General features: G+C 34.0%; 1 protein-coding gene across 1 annotated transcript in view; it reads left to right on the top strand.

Annotated features, from left to right (window-relative positions):
• Positions 1–2,099: 2,099 nt before the first annotated feature.
• LOC104909885 (glutamate receptor ionotropic, kainate 2-like) overlaps positions 2,100–14,212 on the top strand; it is a 134,242-nt gene continuing 122,129 nt past the window's right edge. Inside the window, exons 1-3 of the mRNA XM_031552235.1 lie at positions 2,100–2,312; positions 8,794–9,013; positions 12,853–13,110. Coding sequence (XP_031408095.1) covers positions 2,100–2,312; positions 8,794–9,013; positions 12,853–13,110 — 691 coding nt within the window. The remainder of the gene's footprint in view (positions 2,313–8,793; positions 9,014–12,852; positions 13,111–14,212) is intronic.

Raw genomic sequence — 14,212 nt, 5'->3', positions numbered from 1 at the left:
AAAAAAAACAACAACAACCTAGCAGAGTGTATTATAGTTATTGTTTACCTATGGTCTACGTGTGGAGTTTGGGAAGCTGGTTTTGCCAATATTTTGATATGTTTTATGGCTTTCTAGAATAAAGTGAAATGATCTGTGGTATGCACATCTTATGATTAATATCACTAAGTAGGAAAGAGTGAAGATTGGAACTATTCTTTGTATAGCCTATAAACACGTGTACGGCTTCTACATTAGTCTGTATTGACGTATTTCTGTAAAATCAAATCATTTTACATTGCATATTGTCTTCCTTAATGAAATTTTTGAAAAATGTTTTCTGCATGAAAACTGAAAAGGTTTTTATCTGTGTTTTGTCTGGTTTTTTTTTTTTTTTAAGTGAATAGTGGAATTAAGCAGAAGTATGTTTAATACAGTTAAAAACATTTTATTAGCTAAAATATTGGAAAGATCATTTTATCAAAATGAGTCCATTTTCATTGTCACATTCCTTTTAGTGTTTTGTTTCCTTTTGCTACTTCTAGTCATGGGAATCTAAATACTATGTGAATATTACAATTCCATTCAGATTATCAATTGTATTATGTAATAAATTGTTTAGTGTGTCAGAAGAAGCTAATGCATATCCTTAAAGTGGGAAGAAAACTTATGGACAGTGTATTCTAACACTGTAGATAAATGCATTTAGAATTTTCTTTGCCAATTGTCTGTAGTCATGCTCAATTGATATTCTGACTGAAATGAGTAATATTTATAAATAGAAAAGGTATCAGAAGGAGTGTTTTATGTATGCATGCTACATATCCAGTCTAGTAATATTAATTTAAAAATACTTATGTATTTTTATATGTTGATAACTTTCAAAGCATATTTGGTAACTGTACTGATGAAAAGCAAGGTTCTGGCATGTTGTTTTTCATATCTGACTTAATGCTGGAATGCATGAACTTGTTTTTTAAAATATAATTGTAAAGATAATTATAGTCATTTTAATGTCTTCGTATTTTCTTTTAAAAATCTTCAAGCAACTTTGGTTCAGTTGATATCCAGGCTTATTGTTTCCTCCTACTATTTCTTATCATGTATTTCCTCATGTTTGAGAATTACAATAGAAATTTTTTTGTTGTGGTATAATTTAAAATTAAACTAACAGTATAAATCCAACATTGACTGAATATTTATCTCCTCAAATATTTTACAATCAAAATATATAGTTCTATTTGTCTTAAATCCAGATAATTCAAATCTTTTTAGGAGAAACATATCTTAGAGCTGCCAGTACCATACAGCAGTATTAAAATATCTTTTGACCAAGTAATCTTTTTGATGCATAACTAAAAAATCTATATATCTGTACAACAATGTTTGCTGGATTCTATGATTTTTCCTTCAAATATTGATTCCATCCTTAATGTAAACTGTCTCATTTCAGAACAATTTACTGAATTTTTTTTTTTTTAATACTTGTGCCTCCACTGCATTATTAAGATGTTCATTGTGTCTGTATTGGATGAGAATTTATTTTTCTGATAAATTTCTAGTTCATGAAATCAGTGTATGCGACAATAACCCTCAGAAATTCTTGGTTCTACTTCCCTCTTCCACAGAATCTGGGACAGAATTATCATTACGGCCTTGATTACAGCAGCCTTGATTGCAACACACTTGATTCCAGTGAAAATTCCTTCAGTCAGAGACCTTGATCAATTACTTCAGCACAGCAACTGCTACGCCCCCAGCTTTCAGTATCATCCATACCATGTCAGTGATATGTCACTGGATCCATCAGAGTCTGTCGATGAGGCCTTCTACCTCGAGCTATAGGAGGCGTTGCAATCACATATTGTCCTGCTGGGAGACTTCAACTACCCAGACATCTGTTGGAAAAGTAGCATGGCAAGCTACAGGCAATTCAGGGCACTCCTGGAATGCACTGAGTGTAACTTCCTGAGTCGAGTAATTGATGGCCCCACCTGGAGAGGATGTGATACTTGGATCTGTTGCTCATAAATATAAATGAGCTGATTGGTGACATCAGGATTAGAGGCTGCCTGGGCTGTAGTGACCATGCTATGTTTAAGTTCAAGCTCTAGAGGGATATGAGACAGGTGAAGAGTAAAATTAAGAAGCTAAACTTTAGGAAAGCTAACTTCCAGCTCTTCAGTGAGTCGGTCCAGAAATCATCTTGGGAAACTGTCCATATGGACAAAAGTGTGGAGCAGAGTTGGCAGATCTCTAAGGAAGCTTTCTTCAGGGTGCAAGAACTCTCTATTCTCAGGAGTAGCAAGTCAGGAAAGAAAGGCAAGAGTTTGGTGTGGATGAAATAGGACCTGGTGGTCAAACTGAAGAACGAGAAGAAAATGCACTGGCAGTAGAATCAGGGACATGTACTGTAGGAAGAGTATAGGGAAGCTGTTAGGCTGTGTAGGGATGGGGTCAGGAAAGCCAAGGCTCAACTTGAACTGAACGTGGCTAGGGATGCCACAAAGAACAAGAAAAGCTTCTACTAGATGCTCAGCTTGAAGGGGAAAGGCCAGGAGAGCATATCCTCTCTAGTAAGCAACAGAGGCAGGCTGGTGGCAACAGACAAGGAGAAGGAGGCTGAGGTATTTAAACATTTTTTTGCCTCAGTCTTCCCTGATAACTGCTCACCATGATGTGACTGATATTACTTTTAATAATGTGTTAATTAAGAGCTCATCTGTTGGTAGAAGTGTGTGAATTTGTGTTCTTGTAGCAGTGGAATAAATATAATGTAAAAGTTATAGCTGTTAAAACAGATATTAAGAAGTTTTTACATTAAAAAAAGGAACTTCATCTTATATCCTCATGCAAGTTAAAACATAAATTATAATAAATGCTGTTTCCATAACTTAATTAATGTCAATGATGTTGTACTAGAATGAGTTCAGGTTTAAATTATTCTCTCCTGATTTCATATATGAAAACTATTCTAGTAAATTCCTGATGCCAAACCAGTAAAAATTTACAACTCTATACATAGTTGATATGCTTTCAATGATATGAATTTAGAAAATTAACTTGTCAACAAGCTTCATTTCAATTAATTTGTCAGAGTATGACCTGAAGTAGAGTGGTCTTCTGTTGTATATTTAAACATTTAATTTTTCAGAAGGAACAGACTATAAAATAGCCTGTAGCATCAGTAATTATGCAGCATTCATTTCTGTTGAAACAAACTTGAGAATGTGATAGTGTGATACAAAGGATAAATTCTTTTATTCTATATCAGCCATATTTACTATTTTGTTTTTTTATATAGTTTTACTGTATAAATTTTTTAGTTATATTTTGTAATCTTTGCTAAAACGTGTCCACATTGACGTATTTTTTTTTTATCTGGCCTTTTCTATTTGAGCAAAATGAGTTGAAAGTCAGAAAACCAATATGACTTGTAAACTGAAAAGTCCGTCTTTTTTTTTTTTTTACTTTGTATAGCTTTTTAAAGAACAATTTTAGACTTTTTCCCTGAAAGATGATTACAGTTATGTTACTTATACTAATTTCAGCAGTACGTAGTTTGTCCTTTTTGATAAAATGTTACTATAATTTTTTTCAAAAATTTTAAATATTTTTGAAGAAACTGCTTCGGTATTACACTGAAGACAGGATTTTCCTTATTGGTTCTTTTAACAATAATTAGTCATACAAATGTGTTTTTATTTTTTATTTTTATTAGTGATGATGACTGCAATGAAGAACTATAATGAATTTCAGATTCAGTAAAAGTAGTTTAAGTATATCAGGATTCAGGAGACCTTAATTATCCTGGAAATCACTGCAAAATATATAATATTTAAATATTGTTACACAGTGGTTTTTGCACATCTGGCTTCTATTGGCCTATCTGAAATTATTCTCAACACTGCGATTCATCAGTTGTTGGTCACCACCAGAGTCTTATAAACTTTTGTGAAGTGGTAATCATGACTGCGAAAATATTCACCTATACAGTCATCACTTAGTGTGCACAGTCAGCAAAACTTTATGAGCTAGAGGTTGAGCTATAGTTATGTGATGCTGTATTCCCTACACTTTTTGTCATAGGCCAGAGATCTTATATCATTAACACTATAAATGAAGACTTAACATATGGCGCTAAAACACTAAATGCTAAACTACTTCTTTAAAATTTTCTCTCTGCTGTGAGGTAGCAAAAAAAAATTCATGTTACCTCTAGGATATTCTGTTTGTACATGAAGACCTGTGTTTCTGCCTATTATGGTTTTGCATGTGGTTGTTATTATAAAACTAATCCCAGTACCTACATTTTTTTTTTTTTCTCAAGCTGTTAGGCAGAGATAGGCATTGGCTTGGCTGACTCTCTACATGTCAGTGGCAAGATTTATGACTCTCCTGTCTGCTTATCTGAGAACATGCAATGCATTCCTCAGTTTGATTACTAATCAGGCTATCCTGAATACAAGGTCCATTGGAAATAGAGGAAAAAGCCTTCTTGGGAAGGAACAGCATGACTCAGTACACTATAACTGATTGGAGAAACAAGTTCTCTTCTACAGTAAAGTATAGCTGAAGTACAAAAAGTGTATTCATTTCCTTTCCTTTTTTTTTTAATCTAGTGTTATTTCTGATTTATTTTCCAGTATTAAGCTAGTAGATGTATTTTATATACAATATTTTATTTAAAAAATACTCAGCCTTTATTGCTAAATACGGGAACAGTAAGGAGGAGTGAGGAGTAAGACCAAGGCAGTTGATGATTATGCGTTAGGTTTCAAGTGTATCTCATGCGACAAGAGAGGAAGCACTCTATTGAATGCTCCCATTTCTATCAATGCCTGGATTCATACATACTTGTGTCTTTGCTGAGCATCCTGAAAATATCTGGAACATAGACTTCCACATATACTTAACAGAGCTCTTGACTGAAGAACAAGGAGCTGTTATTTTATGACTAGATTCTGAACCATAGAATGTTGATGTGTCTGCCTAAGTTTCTACTCTATGTAAGTATGCAACTTCACAGTTGTACACCAAATTCAAGTAGATTGATTAAAAACTGTGGTACCCTGAATGCAATATTAAGTTGGTCAAAGTTAGCAGCTGCTTGTTAGTATGGGGGAACTTGGCATTCTCAGCCATTTTGTGTATTAGTAGGACATGGCGCATTTTAAGAACATGATGATTCAACGCTCTTAGTGCACAGATTAAGATTGAAACTACTTCTTTCAGCATCCAAAGTATTGAATTATGGGATATTAATTCCTCACTGTTTCAGAAGACATAAAAATAGCCTGAAATTGAAGTGTAAGTTTGACATTGTTCAAGTTAGAAACTGATAGAAAACAAGTATATGGCATAATTATATTCTAAAGTTCTTATTTTTAATTCAGCATCCATCTAGCAAAAAATGTTAAAAAGTAGTAACCAGAAGCTATATTTTCCTTCCTCCCAGGAAAATACTCTAATCATAGGATGACAGAAACAGATTGTTCTTTCTACCTGTTTTCCTTATGAATGGAAATCTACCTTGATGAAGACAGACCTTGTGCTGCCACCTTTGAGGGTGTGCATTTATCATGAAGACAGAAAAAGTGTGAATGAGAGAAGAAAACACTTAGTGGAGAACATGGGAAATTATACATGCTGTTGCCACTTACAGAAGTTAGGGGCTTTGCCATTTTCATAAACTTGTTCTTTTTATGTGATAGACTATCACTCCCATTAAGAATTACATGAATATGGGAGGTCAAAACCATCTTTATTTTAGATATACTGGCTGCATCTTTGACAATGTATTCCCAATCTCAAGACTTTGAGATGAGGAGAATGAAAAATACAGGAATAAAAAAGCAAGATTGTATTGAGCTTCAGGCAAATATAAGTTAAGGAAGAAAATCTTTCAATGGAAAAAAATGAGCATAAACTTGTATTCCATGTCTCTGTTTTGCTGAAGTGCCGTGTGCTTTTTGCTGCAGGGCACTTGTCGGTGTCAAAACTCTCAGCCATTCTCTGGTCCAGTTCCAGCTCAAGCGCTTCTCAAATTGGAGGTCATGACAAGGCAAATCTGAATTCTCTTGAAATGAAGACCCCTGCCTCCCTGGTGCTGGTCCCAGAGCTGCAGCATGTTTCTCCAGGGCAACTGTGGCATATAGGCAAGCCAGGATGTCATAGTTCAGACCAAAGTCTGCCCAGTCCAAGATGTTCTGGTTGCTAGCAACCAGTGGCAGGTGCCCTGGGAGGAGCAAAGAAGCAAATCTTCCGTGATGCATGCCCAGCAGTGCCTAGTTTAGCTGTTGAAGTAAGGCAGAAGGTGCTCTTGCTTTCAGCTACTGCCACAGAATGTGAAAGATGTAGCGAATATCAGGAGGAGGCTAGCAAAAATTCAGGTAGGAAGCTTGGGGTCCCTTTTCTGAGTGGTTTCAAGTTACAGAGTGGATGACGCCACTCGTGAGTCAAGTGTGACCTCGTGCTTCTCATAGGGATTAGAAACTAAGCAATTAAGAATGGCAGTGGCCATCAACAATACTGTTTGTTCTGTTTTGTTGAGAGTTGGAATAGTTGGACTTGATCTTGAAGGCTCTTTTCATCCTAAATGATTCTAAGAATCTAGTGTAAAAATTTCTGAGAGAAGAAAGGTACACTGTATTGCATATTTCTCTTTGTAAATCCTTTGTTGCTTAGGATATAATATTTTTTTACTGCTTACTGTTTTACTGTTTACTGATATTATTTATTCAAAATTTTTTGAATAAGTGTTTTCCACATGTCTCTAGGAATATCTATAAAACCTGTCTTAATTCTGATTATATTTATGGTAACTTTTTGTAATTTTTCTTGTCTTAATACCTATATTTAGCATACATTCACTATTTTTTAACTTTCTGCAACATTTAAAAAAAAAAAAATTAACATAGAATCTTCCTATATATCATAGCTTGATTTATAATGTTTAGACACTATAAGCCTTAAACAGCACAAAATCTTGTCTATCAGATTACATTGTCCTGAATAGTTTATTAAATTCAAAAAGCAGGAATCTCATGTTATGTTATTGTTTAAACAAATAAGGTTAATTTTTCAGTTTTAAAATGTACTAAGTCCATATTTGCCTTTTTTTTTAAGCTTCAAATTGCTGTTAATATTGGCTACCTATTATATATATTCTTATATGTTTAATCAAGTGAATCATTTCTTGATTATCTGGATTATTCTCAAATGTTTATCTCTCCTATAAATGCTATTTTTAAAATAGTTATTTGACAAGTCTCATTTCAGTGGTTAATACTTGTCGAGCATCTGTCCCTAGGGCACTCACCAGGAATTTAAGGGCTCACATGCTGGGAAAAAAAAAAAATAAATAATAACACCTGTTCTCCATATTCTGTTGAGAAACAGACTGGAAGAATCAAAAGGTTTGCAAATTTGAAAGGCCATTTTGTGTTTAATAATATATGAGAGGGAAGGAGTTAATAACTTAATACACATTATTTTTGCTTTAGAAATGATTTGTCTAATTGGATGCTCAACAAGACTTTTTTCCAAATTTAGGTTGTTTGCAAAGTCTGGTTTTAGTTCCTATACTGATAGTTTCTTTCTGAGAAACCAGGATAAGATTTTTTTAGATAATACAAAGCCAGGTAGCAACATTACTTTCAAAATGAATGCGTACACATTAGGAGAAAATGAATGAAAAACTTTCTTGCAGTGATGTAATACCTGTCTTGTCCTAGTTACTATTATTCACAGATACTGTTAACATAAGAACAGAAAGGGCAGTAGTGATGCTGACTTTTTTTTTTTTTAGGTATTCTATGCCTTGGGAAGAATTACTTTTATTGACACCATATTCTTGGCCTTTCCAGAACAAAGAATAAATTATTATTGCAAAGTATATATTAATTTATATTTCATGGGCAGTGATATCTTATTACAAGATGAGAAGGACTGACGTACAACATTCTTGTTTGGCTCATATAAGATTAAGGCAGTTCTAGAAATTGCCTGTCTTTTTAGGTGTGTCCTACTCTGACAGTCCATTTGGGGATGCTTTCAACATGTGATCGAGCTTTATGTAGACTGTAGTTGAATTCTCTATTTGTTGAAATTAAGATTAGCATATACATTGAGCTCAGTGCAGATAAGTACAATTTGAACCTCTGCTCAACATATATATGTATGTTCAGGTACACAGTTGTGCTAAAATATGTATAAATCAGTACACATCTGAGGCACAATCAAGACACAGTCTGAGGTGTCCTTCTAATATTCTTCTTTGTGAATTGCATTTCCAATGAACTTTCCACTTCATTATACTATATAATGCATAGACCAGTAGAAAACAAGGCTCCAGAAATCTTGCCTTCCATGTACCTATGATCTAGAAGTTGTGAATGCAATTTTTCAGATTTAAGTATGTAAAATAATAATTACATGTTCTTCGTCCTTGCACTTTTTTCCTTCTAAATAATGTGATTATTTTATATTGTCATAGTGTTTTTATTTCTACTAGTAAAGAGAGTGTCTTTATAATAAAAACAACAAAAAACATACAAAGTATCCAAACAGCAACAACAACAACAAAAAAACACTCAACGTATTTTCATTAAGGTAAGTTTGATTAATGTCTAGTGCTGTTGGGTTATAGTTTGACCCCAATATCATTATCACTGAAATCATGGGATATTTTACACTAATTGCACTATATCAAGTTTATTAGGTTAAGAATATTCTATATCCTACATATAGGCTGGAGAAATTTTTTCCAAAATGATAATAAAATTGTTCTTTTATGCCATTTTGGCTTACTAGTGTTTTTTGTTTTTCCTTTCTTTCTTTTTTTCTTTCTCTCCCTCACCACCAGGTGGTATTTTTGAGTGTGTGGAATCTGGTCCAATGGGAGCAGAAGAATTAGCCTTCAGATTTGCTGTGAACACAATCAACAGAAACAGAACTCTTCTGCCAAACACTACATTAACATATGACACCCAAAAGATAAATCTCTATGACAGTTTTGAAGCATCCAAAAAAGGTAACCATTTGTGTATTTAATTTCTTTAATTAGCAGCTAAAACTCACGTGCTTTACCTACCTGAAAAAGTCTGCCTATAAAGATATCCAGTGACATTGTACAAGGTTGTAGCTGACATTAAAGTGTTTTATATATTGCCCCTTGAAAGCTGTAATGGTAACTGCTCGAAAATTACATTATGTCAACTATGTTCCCACTACCCTATCCAAAAACTATTTCTTTAAACATTTGAAATCTGATTTTTTTTTTTCCCTTGAGTTTTGTGATTAGGGTGTTTTCGAGATTAGATCTTCTGGTGTCAGAAAACACTTCCCCCATCCTTTTTTTTTTCCTGGAAAATGCCAAGTGCTTCCAACTTGCAATCTTGGAAAAGGCTAAGAGTTCAGTGGTGTAGTCAAGTCTGTATGCCATCAGGCATGTTTCCAACATTACTAGAGGAAAGCCTACAAAACCCTCTCATTCATTAAGGCTGCTCAAAATCTGAATGTGAATTTTTTATGGTTTCATGGCTAAAATCTCATTCTCAGATATTTACCAAAGCTCCAATTCAATTTTAGGTATTCTATCACTTTAAATGCGTCTTCACAAATATCTTATGCGACTGGCATATTTTATCAGGCATGTGTTGCAGAAGAGAGCAAGTAGTTGTTTTGCTTATGTGATGTGAACAAAGCATAAAAATAAGCTTGAAAATTAAGTCTTTGCTTAAGAATGTTGTTACCAGGTAAATGTAAAAGCATCAGTTCAGATGATTTTTTTCAAGATTATAAAATATTATGAACACTTTTTCCTAAATTTTCAGATCTTTGATTTTCACAAACAATTGAAGTTATGAGCTATTGCTTTACATTCTGATCTAAAACACTGTGATGCCACATAGGAGTTATACTGCATCACTGCCTTATTGTAGAAAGTTGAAAATCCAGTAAAAGTCCTATATGTCCTTTTTTGATTGAAAACCCAAAACTTTGTGACACATTATTTAATGGTAGATTTTTTATAAATTGAAAATCAAATTTCATATATATGTTTATACAACTGATTCATATGAATCCTTAACAAGAAAAGGTAAACCTGTATTTATTATGAGAGATTTGGACCTTAAATCTTCAGAGAGATCTAGTCCTCAACATGTCACTCTAACTGAGAAACCTACACAAGAAGAGATTTTTTTGCTAAGTAAATTGAAAACTTCTGATGCTACATTAGAAATGCTAGCTAGGGAAAAGCTGCTATGTCAGTACGGATGTATACGAAGTACATCTTTATAATGGAATACAATCCTGATTAAAAATCAATTTAGAAATGATAAATATTTTTGCTTTTTCTTTGAAACATGTAAAGTTTATCTTGCTAATCTGTTTATTTCTCAAATTAACCATTTTACTATAAGGCTGTTGATGCTAGATATGAGAATAGACAGTATCTCTGTATGGAAATAAGCATTTTAATTGTTCTGAGATGCTTTGATACATGAAAAATATTATAGACTAAATATTTATGTCTAGCAAAATGATTTATTTGCAGCAGAGAGTGAGAAAGGAAGTATGGTATTTCTTTAACAAAGGTTTTTTGAATAGTTATTCTGATGAGATAAATCATGTTCTGAGAGGCTACTCTTTCCATCTCAGCCAATAGTACATGAATCCTTAATTCTGGCCCCATCTTTCTCTGTTTCTCCTCATCTTCTATCTTTAACTACTTCCTGATTCTAACGCATTCTGCCTTGTGAAATTTAATTGAATAGTTTGTCCTCATTCCTGATGGAAGTAATAAAAAGTGAAGAAATCTATTCTGTATTTTTAATTTTTTAACTATCTTAGAGTTGATAACTCTACTTCTAGACCTTACTTAGGGGTTGCTTGGAGACTGAAAGGTAGCCTTACTATTGCTAATTCTTGATAGAATGGAATAGCTGATGTTAGAATGGCAAAATGTCATTGATTGGATATATTTATTGTACATGTTTGCATCTTGTATGAGAATGCAAATCTTTATTTTTAACTAGTCAGGCTGTATAAAAATCTGTAATTTTTCAGTATTCATAGCTTTTTGCTTCATCAATTCACAGTACAGCCAACCATATTGATGCTGAGAGATACTTTAGTCCAGAATCAAAGGCTAAAGGTTAGCCTAAAATGGTTCATTTTATTATGATGACTCCAAAGCAAGTTTGAACAGTGAGATTGAAACATTTAACTCATTCTGTGGTTCATGATTATGTCCATTAGTGACCAGGCAGGTGCTGCATCAAAAAATAGCCTGTTTAGACCTCTTACTAACAAATACTTTTTAAACTGAATACAGATTAAATATCAATGGGGTTTTAAAGTTGCTGTATGAAAGAGCAACCTGAAGGCAAGATGATATTTCCAAGATACTGTTTCAGTGAAGAGTAATGTAAGTGCAAACAAAATATCCTTCAGTGCACTACAAAAATTGGTATGCATCTGATAGAGTTGTATTAAATCACATGTGAAAGCATTGCATTATTCAAATCACAGAAACAGAAAAAAAAAAAAAAGACCCATTGAAAAGCCATCTGGTAGCTATTGCTGTTGTTAGTGATCCCATTTACTGACATTTGCATAAAGCTTGTTGATTACTCTTAGGAAGGGCAATATTAGCATAAATGTTTTTTTATCAGGCTAGTCATTTAGGCCTTAATCCGATGCTTAGTAATACAGTGGAGATCTTGTGTGTATATGAGAAGTTCATTTAAACCACTGATGTTCTGCAAGAATAAAAAGGTGTGCCAGCATGATTTCTGGAAGAGTTGTAGTATTTTTAATCATGCTGAAAAGGACAGACATGGCACAATTTAAAAAATTAATTTCAACTTATTGAGGAAAAATAATGCAGTAAAATGTGTTTCTACTGCTTCTTTCCTCAGTTGTGAGGGACAACGATGTTGATGTAAAAATACTAAGTAATCTAACCTCATATAAATACATTCATATTGGATTATGGAGATACTTTCCCTTACTTCTCTCTGCCAAATAAGATACTTCCTTAGAAAGGCACATGCTTATAAAAGTTACGTCTATAGCAGTGATTTGAACAGGAGCAGGACATGGACTGAGAAACTGGTCTCCAGTATTGCTTAATTTTCCTGGCTTCCTTCTGCAATGTGCCAACTCATCTTCTGCAAGTTAATGCTGGAGCATACTGTAGGAAATAAAATAGACAAGTTACTACTGAAGCATGGAATAGATGGGGCCGTCCTATATTGGAAAGAGGAACACTGAGCTACTTTCACATGGCAGTATCACGTCAGTCAGACATTTGCCATTAAATTTTTCAAGTCAGCTTATATGCTTTTCAGGCATAGAATTGTCAATTTAAATGAAATTTGTCATCTGCTTTATACTTAACTGGAATCCATTTGACACGTACATTTTCTGAGTAACTAGGATCTCAATAGGAATAGTGTTGATGGATTGATGAAGAAGTTAATGTTTAAACAGCCTTGGTTAGAATACTGTCCCATAAGGCCCTTTTCCAAAAGTAATACGCAAATGAGTATTAATCTTTTCTCTTGTCAGTGTTTTTCAAATTATGCACAATTGCTGGCCTTTGTGACTTCCACTGACATAGAAGTGTTTATTAAATGTAGCTGAGAACTATTTAGAAGTTAAGTGTTGCTATTCATCAGCTCACAGTGAAATCTTAGAAATGTATTCAAAAGTGCAAATCGGTGTGTTATAGAAGAAAGGAGCTTTCTCAGCAGTAAAGTTATATTTCATGGAGAACCTTTTATTTAATATGAATTGTGCAATACCTTCTGGCACACTGCCTTCTTTCCTCTCATCATTGACAGACTTCTGTCTTCTCTTCAGCCTGCGATCAGCTATCTCTTGGGGTAGCTGCCATCTTTGGACCATCCCATAGCTCCTCAGCTAATGCTGTACAATCAATCTGCAACGCTTTGGGTGTTCCACATATCCAGACCCGCTGGAAACATCAGGTGTCAGACAACAAGGACTCCTTCTATGTCAGCCTCTATCCAGACTTCTCTTCACTCAGCCGTGCCATCCTTGACCTTGTGCAGTTTTTCAAGTGGAAAACGGTTACTGTTGTTTATGATGACAGCACTGGTAAGACTAAATCATGCAACTATGTGCAGATATGATTCCATGAATATATATTCATGCATACAAGAAGAAGGATGAGGGGTGTCAATACTGTTACAGCTTTATTTTAAGAAAGCTTAATTATAAGAAATTCCATTGGCAAGGTGTGTAACAAATAATGCAGATTTGTTAGCATAAGTATTCTCATAGTTATCCTTCAGTTGCTGAGTTTTGTGTGTTTGAGATTGCAACTGTCAATAAATCAGGCACGCTCTATCTGCATTTTCCTCAATATCTTCATGGTTGATAACAGCTATGTCTTCTGATTTTATTTAAAACTCAGTTTCTGAAGAAAAAGATGATAACTTGAAAGATGTAATAGATTGGCTGGTCAAATAGGACAGCTACATTTTAGTGCTCCTCTTGGCATATTAGCCAAGTTAGAAAATAGTTACCATATTTGTTTGGAATTTCAGTAACTGCATTTTCAGATAGTTGCAGAAGGAGCCCTGGTTTTGGTTCCTAAGAGTTGAAAGCAGAGGAAATGTGGAGGTTTGTTTTGCAGATGATTCACATCATTTAAAAATGACCTGAATTTCCATCAGAAATACCCCAATTTGATACCATTCCTTTAACCTCACTCTAAAACTTCTGGTTTGCTCTGGCAGTGGTATTTGGTTTGAAATTTCAAAAAACTTGTCTGATGTGAGGCTTATCTGCTGGAGGTTAGAACTATCAGCTGGTAAGAGGAAAATCTGTCTGTAATGGAGGATACACGGAAGTCGTTTAGTCAGATGAGAGATTTAATATTGTGGAAATACTAACAGTTTCTTCCATGGTTTTTGAACTGACACTGGCAAACCCATAATTCTGTGAAAAAGAAGGTTGTTGACGATGTTGATGATTCAACAGCTAGTAAATGGTGAGGAGGAAGCAGAGATGGAAAACAAGAACACATCAGTGAAATTCAGAGGCTGTCTTTCTAGAAGTTTGGCTGATGCTACCAAAGACATAATCAAACTTCTGGTTTCAAGTTTAGCATTACAGGCTTACAAGAAAAAATAGTCTACTTCATTTTTAATTTTTAATTTAATTTTATTTTTTTAACTCTTGATTTGAAATAGGA

This window comes from Meleagris gallopavo, chromosome 2 (assembly GCF_000146605.3).
Source record: "Meleagris gallopavo isolate NT-WF06-2002-E0010 breed Aviagen turkey brand Nicholas breeding stock chromosome 2, Turkey_5.1, whole genome shotgun sequence".
NCBI classification, from domain to species: domain Eukaryota; kingdom Metazoa; phylum Chordata; class Aves; order Galliformes; family Phasianidae; genus Meleagris; species Meleagris gallopavo.
Note: the sequence above shows the minus strand (reverse complement) of the source record. Positions and strands in the feature narration are given on the sequence as shown.